The sequence below is a fragment of the Alligator mississippiensis genome, chromosome 2 (assembly GCF_030867095.1).
Source record: "Alligator mississippiensis isolate rAllMis1 chromosome 2, rAllMis1, whole genome shotgun sequence".
Lineage (NCBI taxonomy): Eukaryota > Metazoa > Chordata > Crocodylia > Alligatoridae > Alligator > Alligator mississippiensis.
This window is the reverse complement of record NC_081825.1, coordinates 201,477,984-201,494,090: the sequence shown is the minus strand read 5'-3', so window position 1 is coordinate 201,494,090 and position 16,107 is coordinate 201,477,984. Positions and strand designations below refer to the sequence as shown.

Here is a 16,107-nt window from a genome sequence, read left to right as displayed (position 1 = left end):
ACCTTCAGCTTGGAATGAAAATCACGAGATTTCCTTCTGGCAAGAACCTGAATGTGACTAGACACCTGCAGGGTAGGGGAAGGGAGGAAACAAAGGAAAAGCCTGTAACCATGGAGATGAAAAGCCCCCTACAACTGGGCAAGCCAAACGTACCTTAATGGCGGCTTGAATTTCTCGAACTTTCTTTCTTGCTAAGACCTGTATGTGACTAGACACCTACATTGTTCAGATTTATAAAAAAAACAAACAAAAGAAAAACAAAAAGGAAATCAAATTTAAAATATCTATTTTTTAAATTACTTTTTTTCTGGGGGAGAGGGGGGAGTTATTTGCATCTTCAGTAAGCTCTGCTGTTAAAGATACCACATTCCCAGCCAGATACCAAGCTCTTAGCACCAAGGCTTAAACAATATGGGTCATCACTGCAGTGACTTGATTAAACTTTTTCTTCTTAATGTATTAAGTTAAATGTTCTGTTACAAAAGAGAAGTGATGACACTGTTCAGGATGCAAGGTGGACCACATACCCACTGTTACGAATCATACAAACCCCATGTGCAGATGAGTAGCCTTTACTCATTCAAGGAGTCAAAGAGTCAACCGGACTACTTGCATGACTAGGAACTACCCAACTCTGCAGGGCATGCAGAATCAGGCGCCTGGCAGTTTTCAATATTTGATGTGGCACCATAAAATATTAGAAAACATTAATCACATTCTTCAGCTTCAAATGATTATCCCTAGGTTGCATTTTGATCCCATTAAGAGCTCTACATTTTATAGCAACTGATAAAATACTGACATACTACAGATCTCAAAGAAACAAGCTGTAAAACTGCATTTCTTTGTAACCTGAACATCAATCACATGTCTACAAGACTGATGTAATGGAAGCAGAGGCAACGACTTTGAAATCAACCAATACAATGCCTGAATTTGGCCCATTATCTTCACATATTCAGTTTCAATGATAAATGTACTAGTATGAAACCCAGTCCTGCGCTGGATTGACTTTACTGGAAACTTTGCTGGTGCGATGACTGAATGATCAAGATCTGTGACTTACATTCATGTTTGCTCAAGCATGCATTACAATCCATTACAATGGGGATGAAAATGGATTAAATTATGCAAGCTGCTGAGCAATTAAATTATTAAACATCCACAAATAAAAATTTTTAAAACTGCAATAGTAACAAAAGTTACCAGAGAAATCTCTCACTTGCATTATTATAATTGTTACCACTGCTGCTGTTGTTGTGGCTGTATTGTCTGCGAGTTTGAACTACTGAACTAAAATCAGAGCCCAGAGTGCTGGGAGCTGTACATAAACTGAGCTGAAGACAATCCCTGCCCTCAGGAGATTATAATGCAAATAGGCAAGCCAGACAAAGGGACATAGAGAAGAGACATTCTTATTCCCATTTTATAAAAATTCTGAGGTCATTGTACGTTAAAGCAACTCACAGTTCTTAGGGCAACAATATTCTACAGCGGTGGTCACCAACCAGTGAATCATGATCTACCAGTCAATTGGGGAGCCCCTGACAGTCTCTCAGTCTAGCAAGCCCCACCCCAGACTGAGGTCTACTGTCAGAGGCTTGGCGATCGGGAGCAGCAGGACGTACAAGCGACAAGACGCACGTGGCTGAGCTGAGCCATGGCCCCCTGACACCAGACCTGGTTGGGTGAGTGGGAAGATCCCCCTCTGTGCACCCTGCCACCGGTGAGTGGGGCTCTAGCCAGGAGGGCTGAGTACAGGCAGCTTGTCCAGGTGCACAGAGGAAGCTCCCACTGCTGAACGCACCCTGGCGGAGGCCCCGGGGGGCAAGTGCCCCCCAATCTGTGCACGTGGTAAGGCAGCTGCCGCTGCAGGCTAGGCTTTGTGCTCCAAAACCCGCTGCAGCTAGCCCAGGAGTTACCCAACACCATGTGCGTCCTGCCGCTGGGCTCAGTCCAGCGGTAGGAGATGTGGCATTGAGCCACGGTGGAGATATGCGGCATTGAGCTGCTCCTGGGCCAGCTGCAGTGGGGCTTGGGGCGCAAAGCCCAGCCCACAACTACAGCTGCCTCCACTACACACAGACTGGTGGGCATGTGCCCCCCCAAACACCAGGCAGCAAGGGCAGGTGCAGCATCAGTGAGAGAGGGAGTGTGGTTGAAACAGGGGCAGGCCCTGTATAGGTAGGTTACAGGGAAGGCGGGGTGGGGGGGGCGGGTACACAGCCCAGGAGGGCATGGGGGCACATGTCCCCAGATCTGCACACCGGCTGGGCCAGCTGCCACTGCGGGCTGGGGCCAGGGCAGCACCAGGCTCTTCCCGAGGAACTTGCCTGAGCTGCGTCGCACGCCGGGGCCTGTTTGTGCCGCAGGCCCCAGCTGTGCTGCACCTCTGAGAAAAGACACTACTGCTGAGCACTGCCGCTGTCCCAGTGCTGCTTTATTGCTCTGAGCTGCCTGTCCTGAGCTGGGGGTGGCCTGTGTCAGTCATGCAGCACTGGGGACAGAGGCAGAACTGAAGTGGGGCAGCTGCCTGGGAGCAGCAGCTCAAGCCAGGCGGTGGCACCCCTGGGCAGGTGCCCTGCTCCAGTCCTGCCTCCATCCCCGGCACTGCACAGCTGACACAGGCCACCCCCCAGCTTGGGACCAGCAGCTCAGAGCAATAAAGCAGCAGTGGGACAGCAGCGGTGCCTGGCAGTGGTGTCTTGTCCAGCGTGCAGCGCAGCCAGGGCCCACAGCACAAACAGGCCCCCGCTTGCAGTGCAGCTTAGGCGAACTCCCCAGGAAGAGCTTGGCGCTGCCCTGGCCCCAGCCCGTAGCGGCAGCTGGCCCAATCAGCGTGCAGATCCGGGGGCACACCTCCCCCTGGGCTGTGTGCCCCACCCCTTCCCACATCCTGCCTGTGCAGGGCCTGCCCCTTCTCCAACCACACTCCCTCTCACCGCTGTGAGGTGGGGGAAAATCGAGGCCCAGTGAAGAGGGAGGAAGCAGAGCACAGATAGAAGCAAGGGCTGGGGAGAGTGGGGGACAAGCAGGGGCCCAGGGGGCATATGCACCCCAGGCCTTCATTTGTCCCACCACCTGGCCTGGCCAGGGCCCCACTCAGTGCAGCCCCTGCTCCTACCTATGCCCCGCTCCCTCCCTCACAGCTGGGCCTCGATCTGCCCCCCCACTGCCAGGACCCTTTCCACTCCCCCCACCCATTCCCCCCCAGACTTAAATGCTGGGGGGGGCACCCCCCAATAATTTTTTCTCCCTTTGCCTCAATCTGCTCCCCCATTCCTTCCCCACAGACTGACCTGCAGGGGTGGAAGGTGCGGGGGGTGGCGGCAGCACACGGTAGATCTTGGGTTGCTTTTTAATTCAAAAAATGATCTCTAACTTAAAAAGGTTGAAAAGGTTGGAGACCACTGTTTTATAGTGTTTAAACAGAGCCTGATCCCTGAAGGCCAACTTGGATAAAGTCTTAATGAATTCTCAAAACCAAAGAGTGTGTACTTAGATTAAACATTGTTATAGTCCAGTATATATACTGGATTTTCAAACATTTTTATTTTTCTCGTCTAGGGGTGACAGTGGAGGTCTGGGTTTCCCCTGCATGTATACTTACACTACTGCATTTTTCAGTTTTGTCAAAGAATTCTCAAATGTAATGAGAATCAAACCTTATGAAAACAGCAAGAAGTATTTTGTACATGTGTGTATGCGTGACCAGGTCTCAGCTCATATAAATCATCATGGCTCTCTGAGCTCTAAAGAAGCTATTTCCAAGTGAAATGTGCTTAGAAATATGTTATAAAAGAAACAGTTCAGATAGGAGACACACATAGGGTCCCATGCCTCTCTATGCACACATGGCCCCTGTGCCATTCCTGGCTGGAATGTTTCAAACCTGTGCACCTCCTCTAGTGCCAGACAGGGGTGCTCAAGGAGGCAGCAGCAACTGATGGCTCCATTTTCCTCCCCCCACCCTACCTTCTCCTCTTTCATAGGGACAGGAGGTAGCGGGGAAGGTAGAGCTGAGAACCCAGAGAAGTGATTTAAGTGGGGGGGGAGAAGGGGGGATGAAGTGGAGGAAGGGGAGGGAATGCCCAGGTCTCAGCAGGGTCCCAACAGTGCCCCAGGACCCAGAGCCAGATAGTAGGGAGGCTGTCCACCCCTATTTCCCTCCCTCCCTGATCAGGCATAACAAGTGCAACACTCCAAAATAGTACTTCACTTTGGGAGGTACTATTTTAGAGGGTTTCAGCCACTTTTGGAATGTTTCAAAGGGCTTGTATGTGTGTCCTGCTGACCCTTTGGAACATTTCAAAGGCATCTGAAATGTTTTAATTGTTACATCTGTCCACACCCCTACAACAGCTGAGGATCCAAGCCATGTAGTTTAAGGCTTCCAATCATTCTGCGCTCTCAGTTACACCTGTGCAACTCCCAAGCTAATGAAGATTGCACAGGCATGAGAAAGCAGAACTTTGGATTTTTGGATTTCTTTGCCTATGTATTGTTTATACCTTCTCTACTTACTGCAGTTTCTCTCGTTTCTCATGGGGTTTTTTTGTTCTTTAAGTTTCTTCTTACCTGACAAATGACATTACCCAAGTGAAAATGTCACCCAATTCAAAACACTTTAAATGTGAGCCCTGGCAGTAGACATCTTTATTTGTGTTGAGTCAGCATTACATGCTACAAAACATGCATACCACGCATGGGTAAAAGCCTTCGCAAGACGCACTGAAGGGGAGAACTAGAATCTAACGCTCAAAATTAGAGAAGGGACTGGGATTCTGTGATTTGCAAGCTTTTAAAAAAACTAGCACGCTAGTAACCAAAACATAAACTACACAAAGATTAAAGTGTGTATCTGAAAGACAGCTAATCATTGTGGGTATAAAAAGTAAAGAATCTAGTCATATGAGATACCTTAATGAATATGTAATAATAATCTGAAACAGACTAAAGACTAGTTAGGGGTTTATGCTGACTTGCTTATGAATGAAATCTTCCAGATCAAGAGAACAAAGTCTCTTTTCAGACAACTCTTTTCTTCCACTCTCTAACAACTACTGATCAGGGATAGGGCAAATAAGTAGAACGAGTTTTCTGAATCCTTTCCCCTTTCCCCCACCCCCTTCCAACACACACATCTAAGGCTACTTAGATGAAGTAACTAGATATTTAACTAGATATTTGGTTGTTCCATTATTCATCGTATCAGAATAACTACATTCTATCATTCTCTTTATATAAGAGTAATGCAAGATGCTTTGTTTGTAGTTTGACTTACAAAACATTCTTTTCACACTCAGGGAATAATAGCTACATATATATGAAAGTTAATTTAAAATATGCCTAATAATGGTCACTGAAATGATGAAAACATCACAAACAATAACTTTTTTTTTAAGCAGCACACAGTCATGAACTCAACATATCATCTCACAGAGCTGAAGCACAGACAGCCACTGCAGCCAAAAATGCCATGTTTTGTCATTCTCTGACATGCATAGTTTCCCATTGGATTGTTTACCTGTTTCCTGGTCCGTGTTTTTCCCGTTCTAAGTTTGATGTATCTGGCTATCAATTCATTCCTACCTGAAACAAAAAAGTATTTACAATGAGACCCAAACAGCAACAAATGTACAAATGTATTGCTCTCAAACAGCAAATGAGATGATAATGTCATTTTACTTCATAGATTTTTCATTGGCAAAAGTGGCATTCTTCAATATTTTTTATCTTTTATTTTTCTCTTTCCAGTGCAAATTGGACATTAGGAATGTAATACATTCCTGTTCAAGCTGTACAGACATATGAATACCACCACCTCAGGTAGATCCAGATACTGGGGGAGACATGTCCCTTCACCAGCAATTGGGTTCATGCTCTCTACCGGCTGTAATACTGGAACCCCCCTGTTTGAGGAAAGAGAGTCCCACAGGGTCAAGACTTGCTGCAGATTTCCCAGATTCTATCACTGACTGCCAAGTCACATGGGCCAAAACCTGGGTCTATACTGTCAGGCACCTGAAGGAATAGCTAATTTTCAAAGGATCTACTGTACCTTTCTCTACCTAACTTTCATAACTCAGGTAATAATTCTGATAAGACAGAATTACATGTTATGTTAAATCTCTGTTTGAAACATAGTCAGCATTTCAGTTTCTAAAATGGCTGGGAGGCTCTGTTCCTAGCCAACTAAACTGCAAACTTATTTTAAACTAATTTCTTTCTTAAATATTGCTCACAAGGAGGTCAGTGACATCTACATGATGCCCTATTTATTTTCACTTTATACTTTCCATGATCTGCATAAACTGGGACATGATAAAAAGATGGTATGTTTAAGTTAAAAGGTCTATTTGTATTCAACACACCCAGAATGAAGTGTGGGTATAGTGAGAATAAGGTGGTTGAAGATAAGAATATCTTAAGAGAAGGCTAAAAGTTTGACTTTGAGAAATCAAGTTCTACCATCCACCAAGACATTTTCAAGTTAACTGGCAGGGTGTGCGCTGAGAGGGCATTCATAGCTGTTCTCTTGTTCATATTAGTTTGCTGTTGTTGGATAGAGTGGCAGTTCTTTAACAAGGCATCTATTTTTCAATGGGTACTTCCGAAACAGAATATATATCACTATTAGTTTACTGGACTGTATTTTTAGTTTTCTTCTGTCTTGTTCTCTAAATGGAGAGGGGTGTCTCCCTGAGTAGAGCCTTCCTGTATTTTCTGTAGTTCATTGGCTTTCTGTGCTTGTAAACAGATAAATACTGTATGGAATTCATACATATAAAATTCATTCTCTTTCTCTTCCCCTTTAGTTTGGGTTTGCAGCACATTAGAGTTATTATCTGGAATAAGTAATTACAGGGGTAATGCAATGGGAGTGACTCTTTACAAAGACTCATAAGGCCATATTTTAAGAGCCAAATGTTACATGAGCAAACAGTTATATACACACCTATATTTGTGTACTCAAATCAGGCATTTCTACATACAAATAAATTATTAGGTATAAATACATTTATAGAAGTCCCTTTACTAATATTCTAGAAGATTAATGCTTTTCTAAAGCAAGTTTTCTATACCCGTACTAGGCACACTTTCATATTAGAGTTTAGAATGAAAATAGTGCTTGTATATAGAGGCTAGAAACTTTACCCAACATGTACGAAACCAAGAACTAAATCTATTCATCTGACCAATATATGCCAGCACTCTGAACCATGATGCCATTTTCAGCTAGATACCACAGACCATGTTTTGACTTCTTGCCAGCCTGAGAGCAAGGGGAGTATATATACAGCTGGCTTAGAGCCACAGGGTGTGAATTCAGCAGAACTGAGGATTCAGCCTAAGCTTCCCCCTTCTCTAAGCAAGGTTTCAATAATCAGAATGCACAAACTCATTAATAAACAGAAACTGGAAATTACTAGAATCACAACTCCAGAAAAGTATCCAAATTGGTCAATCTGAAAAGCAGCAATTAAACTGAAAATCCGATCCACAAGATAGCTGGCCCTTTGAGGGATCTGGGTAGCTAACTCTCACACAACATAAGCTCAAGTCTACCCTAACCAGAGTAAATCAAGCAGGGGTAACATGATCTCTCCTTTATCATGCTAAGAACAGAGAGCAAGCAGATAAGGTAAATCAGGAGTGCAGTCTTACAGATTTTCTATTGGCCATGGTTTTCAAGCAGTGAAGAAATGTGCTCCAAGTCTAACCAAAGTGGAAGACTCATTTAAGTCTCAATAAAGAGTTTAATATGAGTGTAGCCATTGTCACCTGAGAAACCTGAACACCATTTTTTAGGCTTCAAACATAAAGCAAGACAAATATTGTCTGGCACATGAAAGGAACTAGACCTCTCCAAATCACAGTTTAAAGCCTTCATATTAACTATCCTTCCAGGCTGAGCAGCAGCCAACCCAAAATAGCTGGCAGAAAAAGGATAAGCGAGGAAGCTTCTGCCTTCTGGTCTCAAGACCAGCTAAGAAGGCTTCCTGCCTGCTATAGAGAGGTCCCCCTCCACCGTCATCTCAAGAAACAGAGAGATCTGAGGGCAGCAACCTCCCTTCAAGCGTATCAACTCAAGAGTCAAACCTCTCAAAGATCGTAGCTAGGCTCACAGGCCCTGCTTCTCTCGTGGGTATGGCACTTTGGACCACAGCTCCAAGCTGGGGTTCGCAGCCTTGTATGTCCTTCTTATAAACCAGTAAAGATAGGACCCACTCACTCCTCCACACCCCTGACTCCTCTTGCATACAAATGCATCACACTGAAGTGCCCTCTGTAGCGGAAGGAAGATATTTGTGATTGTAGTTAATATGGATCAGATTTAGAAGATTTCCTTTACAATTATGAGACTTAGTGATTTGATTTTACTTCTAACTGAAAAATGATGTGGAAGTTGACAACACTTGCCCCGGAAAGATTCCATGGAAAAGGAGACTTTCAACCCTGTTGACATACATATTGTTTCACTTATAAATCAGCAGTACTAGGAAGTCAACCCCATATTTTCAGATACAGATCTAGGAAACAGCTTTTTCTTTTAATATAAGTTGATAACTACAGCTAAACTCCTTGTACCACTCCTTACAAAATCTTACAGGAAACTGAAGTAACCGAGGAAAGGAGCCAAAGGGTTAAATGTTCTAAAAATATTAAAATAAAAACTGCACTGTAAAACTTCTAATTTGGGATTTTTATTGCAAGCACAAACATGCTGTAAGTACAAAAGTCAAGACTGTTGAGGGCTCTATTATAGGGAGATTGTGTATGAGTCAAGTGAAATTTTTTATGGTTGGGGGAAGTGAGAGATGAACTTATAATCGTAACACTATGTAAAAGCATTTTTTTGGTGAAAACAAAATTCTTAATAATTGCGGCACAAGCAGGTATTCTCTTGCATATTTACATGCCTGCACTCCCACAAATGTAGAGATACCCATGAATGGAGAAAAAGAGTGTTTTTAAACTACGATCAAACTTCTAGTAGTCCCTCAAATCCCAAGGATTTTTCATAATTCACACTTGGCAATTCAGCTGGCATTCACTCACTCACACACGCACGCCCCCATTGCACTCTATGGCTTCTCGGAGACAGATGATCAGCTGCCATGGAGCTAAAACAATTTATACCAGTAGTGGATTGGCCCCTTAAACTGTCAAGCCAGGTCGCTTTCCATTCTCTGGCCCTGATGTAGCAATCCAGTGTTATGCTAAAATCAGTGGAGTTATGCCAGCATTAAACTGGAGCAACATGGTGGTGAATTGCACCTTCTGGTTTTCTAGATGCAAGGCAGCATGGTGTTTTGGTCCCCCATTTGAAATGGTAATGACACAAATTAAACCACTGCACTCAGAGCTCACAGTAATAGATAACTTCTAAATCCATATAATAACAATAAAAAACAAACTAAACATAGACAATTAAACCATTTAATAACCTGAAAAATCAGTCACTAATTTAAAAGAAAGAAATGTTCATATTCAGCAGCAAAATACAGGTAATGAACAAATAAGCAGAGATCCTCTTTTTTAAATGACTACATGCTGTTAATTGCCCCAAGCCCTTGGGAGTGGAGCAAGACAAAGTACTTTCAAGCACCTTGCACACGTGTGTGTTTAATATCCCATAATGTAAACATTTGATCTACCAAAGCCTCATAACCATAACAGGCTTTTCATCCTGAACAAGATTTTCAGCAGGGCGTACTGGTTTGGGGGTACCTGAATTTTTGGGTATCCAATGTGACACCTCTAAAGGAGGCCTCATTTTTGGGAAATATTGTGGGAACCATTCCCGATAAAAGACAGCATGCCAACTACTGATCACCTTATGCAAGCTCTTTCACTGGCTTTACTGGAACCATTCACAGGAGAGAGGCAAGCGGGACTTAGCGTCTTTGTTTTGTAGTGCAGCCCAGGTCTCATTTGGATCTCACTGTATTTCATGGGAATCTTTCCACAGACTTCAGCAAGAGCTGGGCTGGGCTCTGTTTTTCTCTTTTTAATCAGAAGTCTTGGTTCTGAGTGTTCCTTATCGAAGGCAGGAGGGCTGGACACACTCAGCACCTTCTAGGAACACACAGCACATTGCAGGACCAAGTCTTAAACTTTTCCACTCCATCCCGTCAGAATAACATTAGGCGGTGGGAGCACTTGCACAAAAAGTTTCTGTGGTGTTTTCTGAAGACATCTGAAAGCTAAATTAGCTAACAAAAAGCCTCTTGTAGATAAAAGAGCTCTATAAGTCAACAACTGGTTAAGCAGTTTAAACCCATAAGTAAGACATCCTCTATTTAAACGTTATGGGCAAATCTATTTTAAGCTCTTAAAAATATTATGGGCAGGTGTTTAAGTCGTCCACATACTGAGTTTTGAGAAGGCTTAGGGTGGGGGGTTGGGCTCTGCTTCCTATGCCGGCAGCATTTTGTTCAGACAAGCTTACTGCAGAAGGTCATGTGACATAGGCCAAATAAACAGCATCTGGGGATTTTCAATTACAGACCTTCACCCAGCATGCCTGCACTGTAATCTCTACCAGATGAGGCTCAGGCCTCACTATTTTCAATAATTCACACACTGTGTACACATAACATGACAATAAGGGCATTCATGCAACCGCCTGATTCGCACATCAAAGCTCCCAAATGGCCAGCTGTAAGCATGCTTACTGCTGAATAATTCATTCTTTTCACAGGCTTGAAAAAACGCTCAGCAGGAGTTGGCAAGCTTGTGTTCTTTCCTGTGTGGTATGCTAAACTCAAATTTTGAAAGAGGTACAGCCCCACTAAAAAGAGTCAGAGATCCAACCATTTAAACGTACATTTGCGAGCGTTCAGATGGTTGCTTCAAAAAAAAAAATAAAAAAAAAATACAATCAATGACACAAGCTACAATTCTATGTGGGGGAGAGGCGAGACAAGACAAAACAGCCTACAGAGTTCGGAGGCAGGTGTTTAATAAAAATAAAACGGTGTTTTTAATGTAAGATTTCTGTATTACATAAAGCAGAGGGACATAAATACCTCAGACTCACCAGATGCTTAACAGTTTACAATTTCATACATCTAGCATAGGTTTTTTCTAGTATATGACACAGTGGGTTTTATTTAAGACTTGTGTATAGGAAAAAAGAGAAGAACCCAGACATATCAAAGACTATCTTGTAAGTGCTGAGTGGAGCTCTCAGACATACAACTGGGTTGAACTCTCTTCTCTCTCTCAAGTTTCACAGCATATGTTGAATTTTGCAGCTATATATTTTTGAACATTTAGCTCACAGTGTCCTTTCCAGAGTCTAACAATTTTTTGCTTTTATACTTTCATGCACTCTGAAATACGGTTCCTTAAAGAAATTGCCTCCTTCATAATATCAAGCTTTCTTATCTGTCAATCAACACCAGAACCAGCAGGATCAACTAGTCATGACCTCCCCTTATAGCAAACACATGCTGCTTACCAGCTGTGGACTGTGTATTTTTACACCCTTTTCTCTATCATTCAGAATGGTTTCCTCTTAATCACAATAATCCCAGAAGTGCTAAAACATATCAATCGTCCTTTAAGCCCTGCCTACAAAAGGCTAGCCGTCCTGCCTTTATGGGCTCGTCCAACAGCAGCTGATACTTCATTCAACTACAAATCCAATTTAGCAGTTACAAGAGATTTAGCATCACTGGAAAAATATTGGTGTTGATCCTGCGCTCTTAAGTCAGCAAATATTCCTTTGCCATATTGTTTTGCTTTTTCTGTCATATTTGCACTTCTGCTGAATTTTCCTGAATGACTTCAGCAACAGAGTTTAACCTCTGAACTGACAATACTTACTGTTAATCAAACAGAGATTAAAATTTACAACAATTATAGAAGCCTAAGACCATGAATATTTCAAATATTAATAAAAATTAAAAGAAAAAAAAAAGAACAAGATCATTATTTCATTCAAACCATACATAGTTTTATACAGGACTAACATGCCATGCAAAATGTTGCTTACTGTATCTCTGTGAGGAAAGTGATGGTAACACAGTAACTCCTGCATTTTTACTTTTTTAATTTATCAAATAATCTGATTAAAACAATTCCAGGATTTTCACTTCGGCTTTCTTTTTTGTTTTTTAGGTTTGGGTTTTTTCGTTTGTTTGGGTAGGTTTTCGGGGTTTTTTTTTTGGGGGGGGGGGGGGGGAGAGACAGATTAGAACCATAAATACACATAGTGCTGTACAAAACAAAGATGGAGCACCTGTTCAGAGAGTTTAGCATTAAAGAGCCAGATTCTGTAAAGTCAGCCTGCAAATCAGTGGGACTCGGGTCGACACTGACATTTGGCAATGTGAATATAAGGCAGCACATAGTGGTACTGCCTGATGAGAAGAACTGGAAGCTGCTCTTCCCTTGCTCCTTGGGGAGAGCAGCTGCCTCAGTTCCTAACCTAGCACAGTATTTGCCCCTCTGCACTGGCTCAGCTACACTCAGAGAGAAGCAGGGGTCTAAAAGTAAGGCATGCCATTGCCTAGAGAAGTGAATGGACCCACCTGTGGAGGTAATTTGCAGAGAAGGAAGTCCAATAGCTACTCTCTCCCTTGTGTTATGACCTGTGATAGAGGCTTTCAATATACAGAATTTGTAGAATATCTTATGTACCTTTAGTTCCCCTTCTCCTCTCCCTCCCCCCCCCAGCATATAATTTAGCACATAACTAAATCCGTAAGGGCGTGCAGAACTGGGTCCCAAGTTTAAACAGGATCCGCCAAAGGAATCGACCATCGGAGAAGAATTATGACAACACTGAGCTCCTGGAGTTTCTTAAACAGGTATTGTTCATGTATGAGTGTGTGGGTGTAATAGATATCTATATCTAGATATATACACACACCTCTCTAGATGTATATATATTATACCCACATTTATAAATAAAACTAAAAAAAGCCAGTAGCATATTTTTATATATGAACTTTAGCAGAGTATATTGCAAGTTGGATAGCCCAAGAGGACAGGAAAACGAAAAGGCACAGGAAAATAAAAAGCATCTGGAATCTTGAGTATTAATGAACTAACATTTACAATGACATACTAACATGATACTCAGTACTCAAAAAACACAGAAAAGGGTTTTTGCTATAGAAAAAGGAGGGAAAAAAAGAAAATTACTTCAGATTTAAGGAGTACTACAAGATAATTTACAAAGCAAAAAGGAAACATGGGATGACCTAACAGGAACATGGGATGATTATTCTCTTAATATTAGGGCTTCCATGCAATAGTTTGATATTTTTCCCAGCTTCAGTTTTAAAGATAATAATAATAAGGAAAAAAACCACAGACACATCTGGTTCAAAAAATCTTTAGTGACACAAATAAAGATGACTTGGATCCTGCTTGGCTTGTTTTCAAATGGTGGAATATTCCATATAAGCAATGTTTATTTCATGTGGGTTTCAAATTTTATTCTTCTAAGTTTTTTAAAGGACACCTGGAACAAATATTTCAAACAGAGTCAAAATGGTACAGAGATGTTTTATCCTTTCAGAATTTATCAGTTCATGAGATTAATATTTTGTCACTGTCAGTCATCTCAACAAAAGCAGCAGCATTTATAATGTGTTCCAAGTCCAGTTTAATTAAAATTTAAACACTCCCAAAATCTACTTGAATTTCATTTGCTGCATTGGAATTACTTAGTTTGCTATGCACTATAAACTACTTTATTGCCTTTACAAAAACACATTTAAAGCAAGTGTCTATTTTTAGGTTTCAGACAATACCAAAAAAAATCCCCACACAAAGAACTCCCCAAACTTGGTCTTTGCCATTTCTTTGGTTCAGCTACAGATGTTTAATAGATTATATAAAAACCTATGTGTCCTTAATCTGACACATTAAAGCAACAAATTATTTTTTTGCAGCTAACGTAAGAAATCTTAGTAACCTATAGACATTCATAGGTACATGCAATTACTGTATTGCTTTCTGAAGTAATACTGATTTTACATGGCACAAACACACTCAGATAAAAAGGACTTTTACCCAAAACTGCTGGTAAAAAGTTGGATTTGGACGGAAATCCTTCAAATACACAAACAATAGCCTGGCTGACCTGTCATGCATGATGGATGAGTTAAGGGAATTAAAACCACTATTTGCATCACAATAGATAAAAAATTAGCAAAATAGAATTTCTCAGTAGGTGGTTTCAATTCTGTTTGTTCCCCAAGGAAAGAGGAGATCCATTTTTAGAGGAATTACAGTTGTTTAAATAACATTTGTTTGCAGAGGTTAAATTTTATATGTTGATTTACCTTCTATGGGTTATTCTTTAGGAAGGATGAAGTAAGTGTTCTTATTAAAATTTTATTTCTTTTTGTCATAACAGAATTTATTAAGGTTACATTTAAATAGCACACATGGCATTTGGATATTTACTCATGTATAACTTGCATATGTAAAAAAAAGTTTTAAGTACTGAGGAATGTAACATGACTACCATGTAAATACACTCATTTAAAATGATTCCATTATTGTCAATTATGTATATCGTGCTTTTGAAGTTCAAAGTACATGATTATGGTTCAGAAACTACAAATGGGAGAAGTTCAAAATAACGCATGTGTATTCCTTTTGACTGGATTTAGATCATATGAGGGAGGTATCTAAAGGGTCAAAAACTTACTGCACACAAAAAAAACCCTATAATGAAAGGCTTGTTCTACACAGTAAGTTTATGTTCATACAGTTTAACATTACAATAATGGAAAATCTATATGACTAAGTTAGGAAATTAAACAATTAAAACATGCATAGTATGGTACGGAAGAACTGACATTGTTATACAACGTCAGAACAATCTCACTTCTGGAAAGTGGAGTACATGTTTCTTTTCTGTTAAATAAGAACACGCATTATTGGAGTTCTCTCTCTTTGTATGGGTGATGCATTCAGAGGCTTAGCTGTCAGTGAACAAATCTTCCAAACACTGAGCTAATTTTTAAAATAGTGTAATTGTCCATCCAAATATGTCTTTACACCTGTGTTCACACTTCTGTAGTGGACTATGGTCTAACTGATGTTACATTCTGTTTGTTAGCTGGTACAGTGACATTCATACCTAATGTCACTGCAAAAGCAAAAACCACAGCACTGGAGAGGTAGATTTCTTCCAAGGATGACATTATAAATGGAAAAAAAAAGCTGTGACATGATTTCTCAGTTCAGCATTTACTATAATGAGATTGTAGGAGAGCTGGTCACTTCTCTTGTTCAGTGATTCCAATTCTGACCAAATTCAATGACTCTCTAAAGAAGGTAAATATCAGAAGCCTCAGCTGGAGACTGGTGTGCCCATCTTATTGCTCTGGGGAGGGGGTGCTAAGGAAGGAATTAATTTACATAAGAGTGATGGCAGTCTGAGCTGGCTTATTTTCAGCTCCACAGATTCTCTACTGGTGTTGCTTGCCTTTGTTTTCAAAAGCTGTTTACTTGACCTATAAATTATTTGGTGCCTGTGTCCAGTGCAGTGAAGATGTTTTGTTTTCACAGCAGGTGCAAAGAGGTATTTAAATTTGCATTATATTCAGGATTTTTTTTAAATCAGTCTCCATGCGATGACAGGTTCTGATTGCATATGGGCCAAGGGGAGAAACATTTGACCAGCCTATGAAAGATCCTGGGATGCATCCAACCACTAAGCTTGGTTTCCTACTTCTTTCACCAGCACAAAGTACCACTTTGTGGAGATTTTATACCTAGAAATGCAGTTCTAGCTATAGTACAAAAAATATTTTACTCCTATGTATGAACCCACAACGAGACCCACAAGCATATTTGAGCTGGAGGGTAACTCATTTCTTGTGAACCACATAAGAGACTCACAAACATACTTAAGATTGAAAATAATTTAACTCTTTTTAGCTTGAAAAGGACAGTTAGACTTCTTCTTTCCAGGTATAGTACAAGCCTTTTCTTAATTCTCTGCTTCTTCTTTCTTATCAGCCCTATCTGGGTCACTTTGCCATTACATGCAAACTGGACAGATACACAGTTTTCCTAGATTTACTAAAAGATTTAAAAGATTTGATTCTGTCTATTTGTGCAGATTAC

At 41.1% G+C, this 16,107-nt stretch overlaps 1 protein-coding gene across 7 annotated transcripts in view; it reads right to left on the bottom strand.

Annotated features, from left to right (window-relative positions):
- The window catches only part of TEAD1 (TEA domain transcription factor 1), a 248,489-nt gene that overhangs the window by 73,752 nt on the left and 158,630 nt on the right, over positions 1-16,107 (bottom strand). For 4 of the 7 annotated variants that reach the window (XM_014602349.3, XM_059722693.1, XM_059722694.1 and 1 more), the window contains 3 exons: positions 5,528-5,592; positions 154-216; positions 3-65 (listed from right to left, as the gene is read on the bottom strand). In XM_014602349.3, the coding sequence (XP_014457835.1) occupies positions 3-65; positions 154-216; positions 5,528-5,592 (191 nt within the window). The remainder of the gene's footprint in view (positions 1-2; positions 66-153; positions 217-5,527; positions 5,593-16,107) is intronic. The other 3 variants (XM_059722691.1, XM_059722690.1, XM_059722692.1) reach the window with 3 other exon arrangements.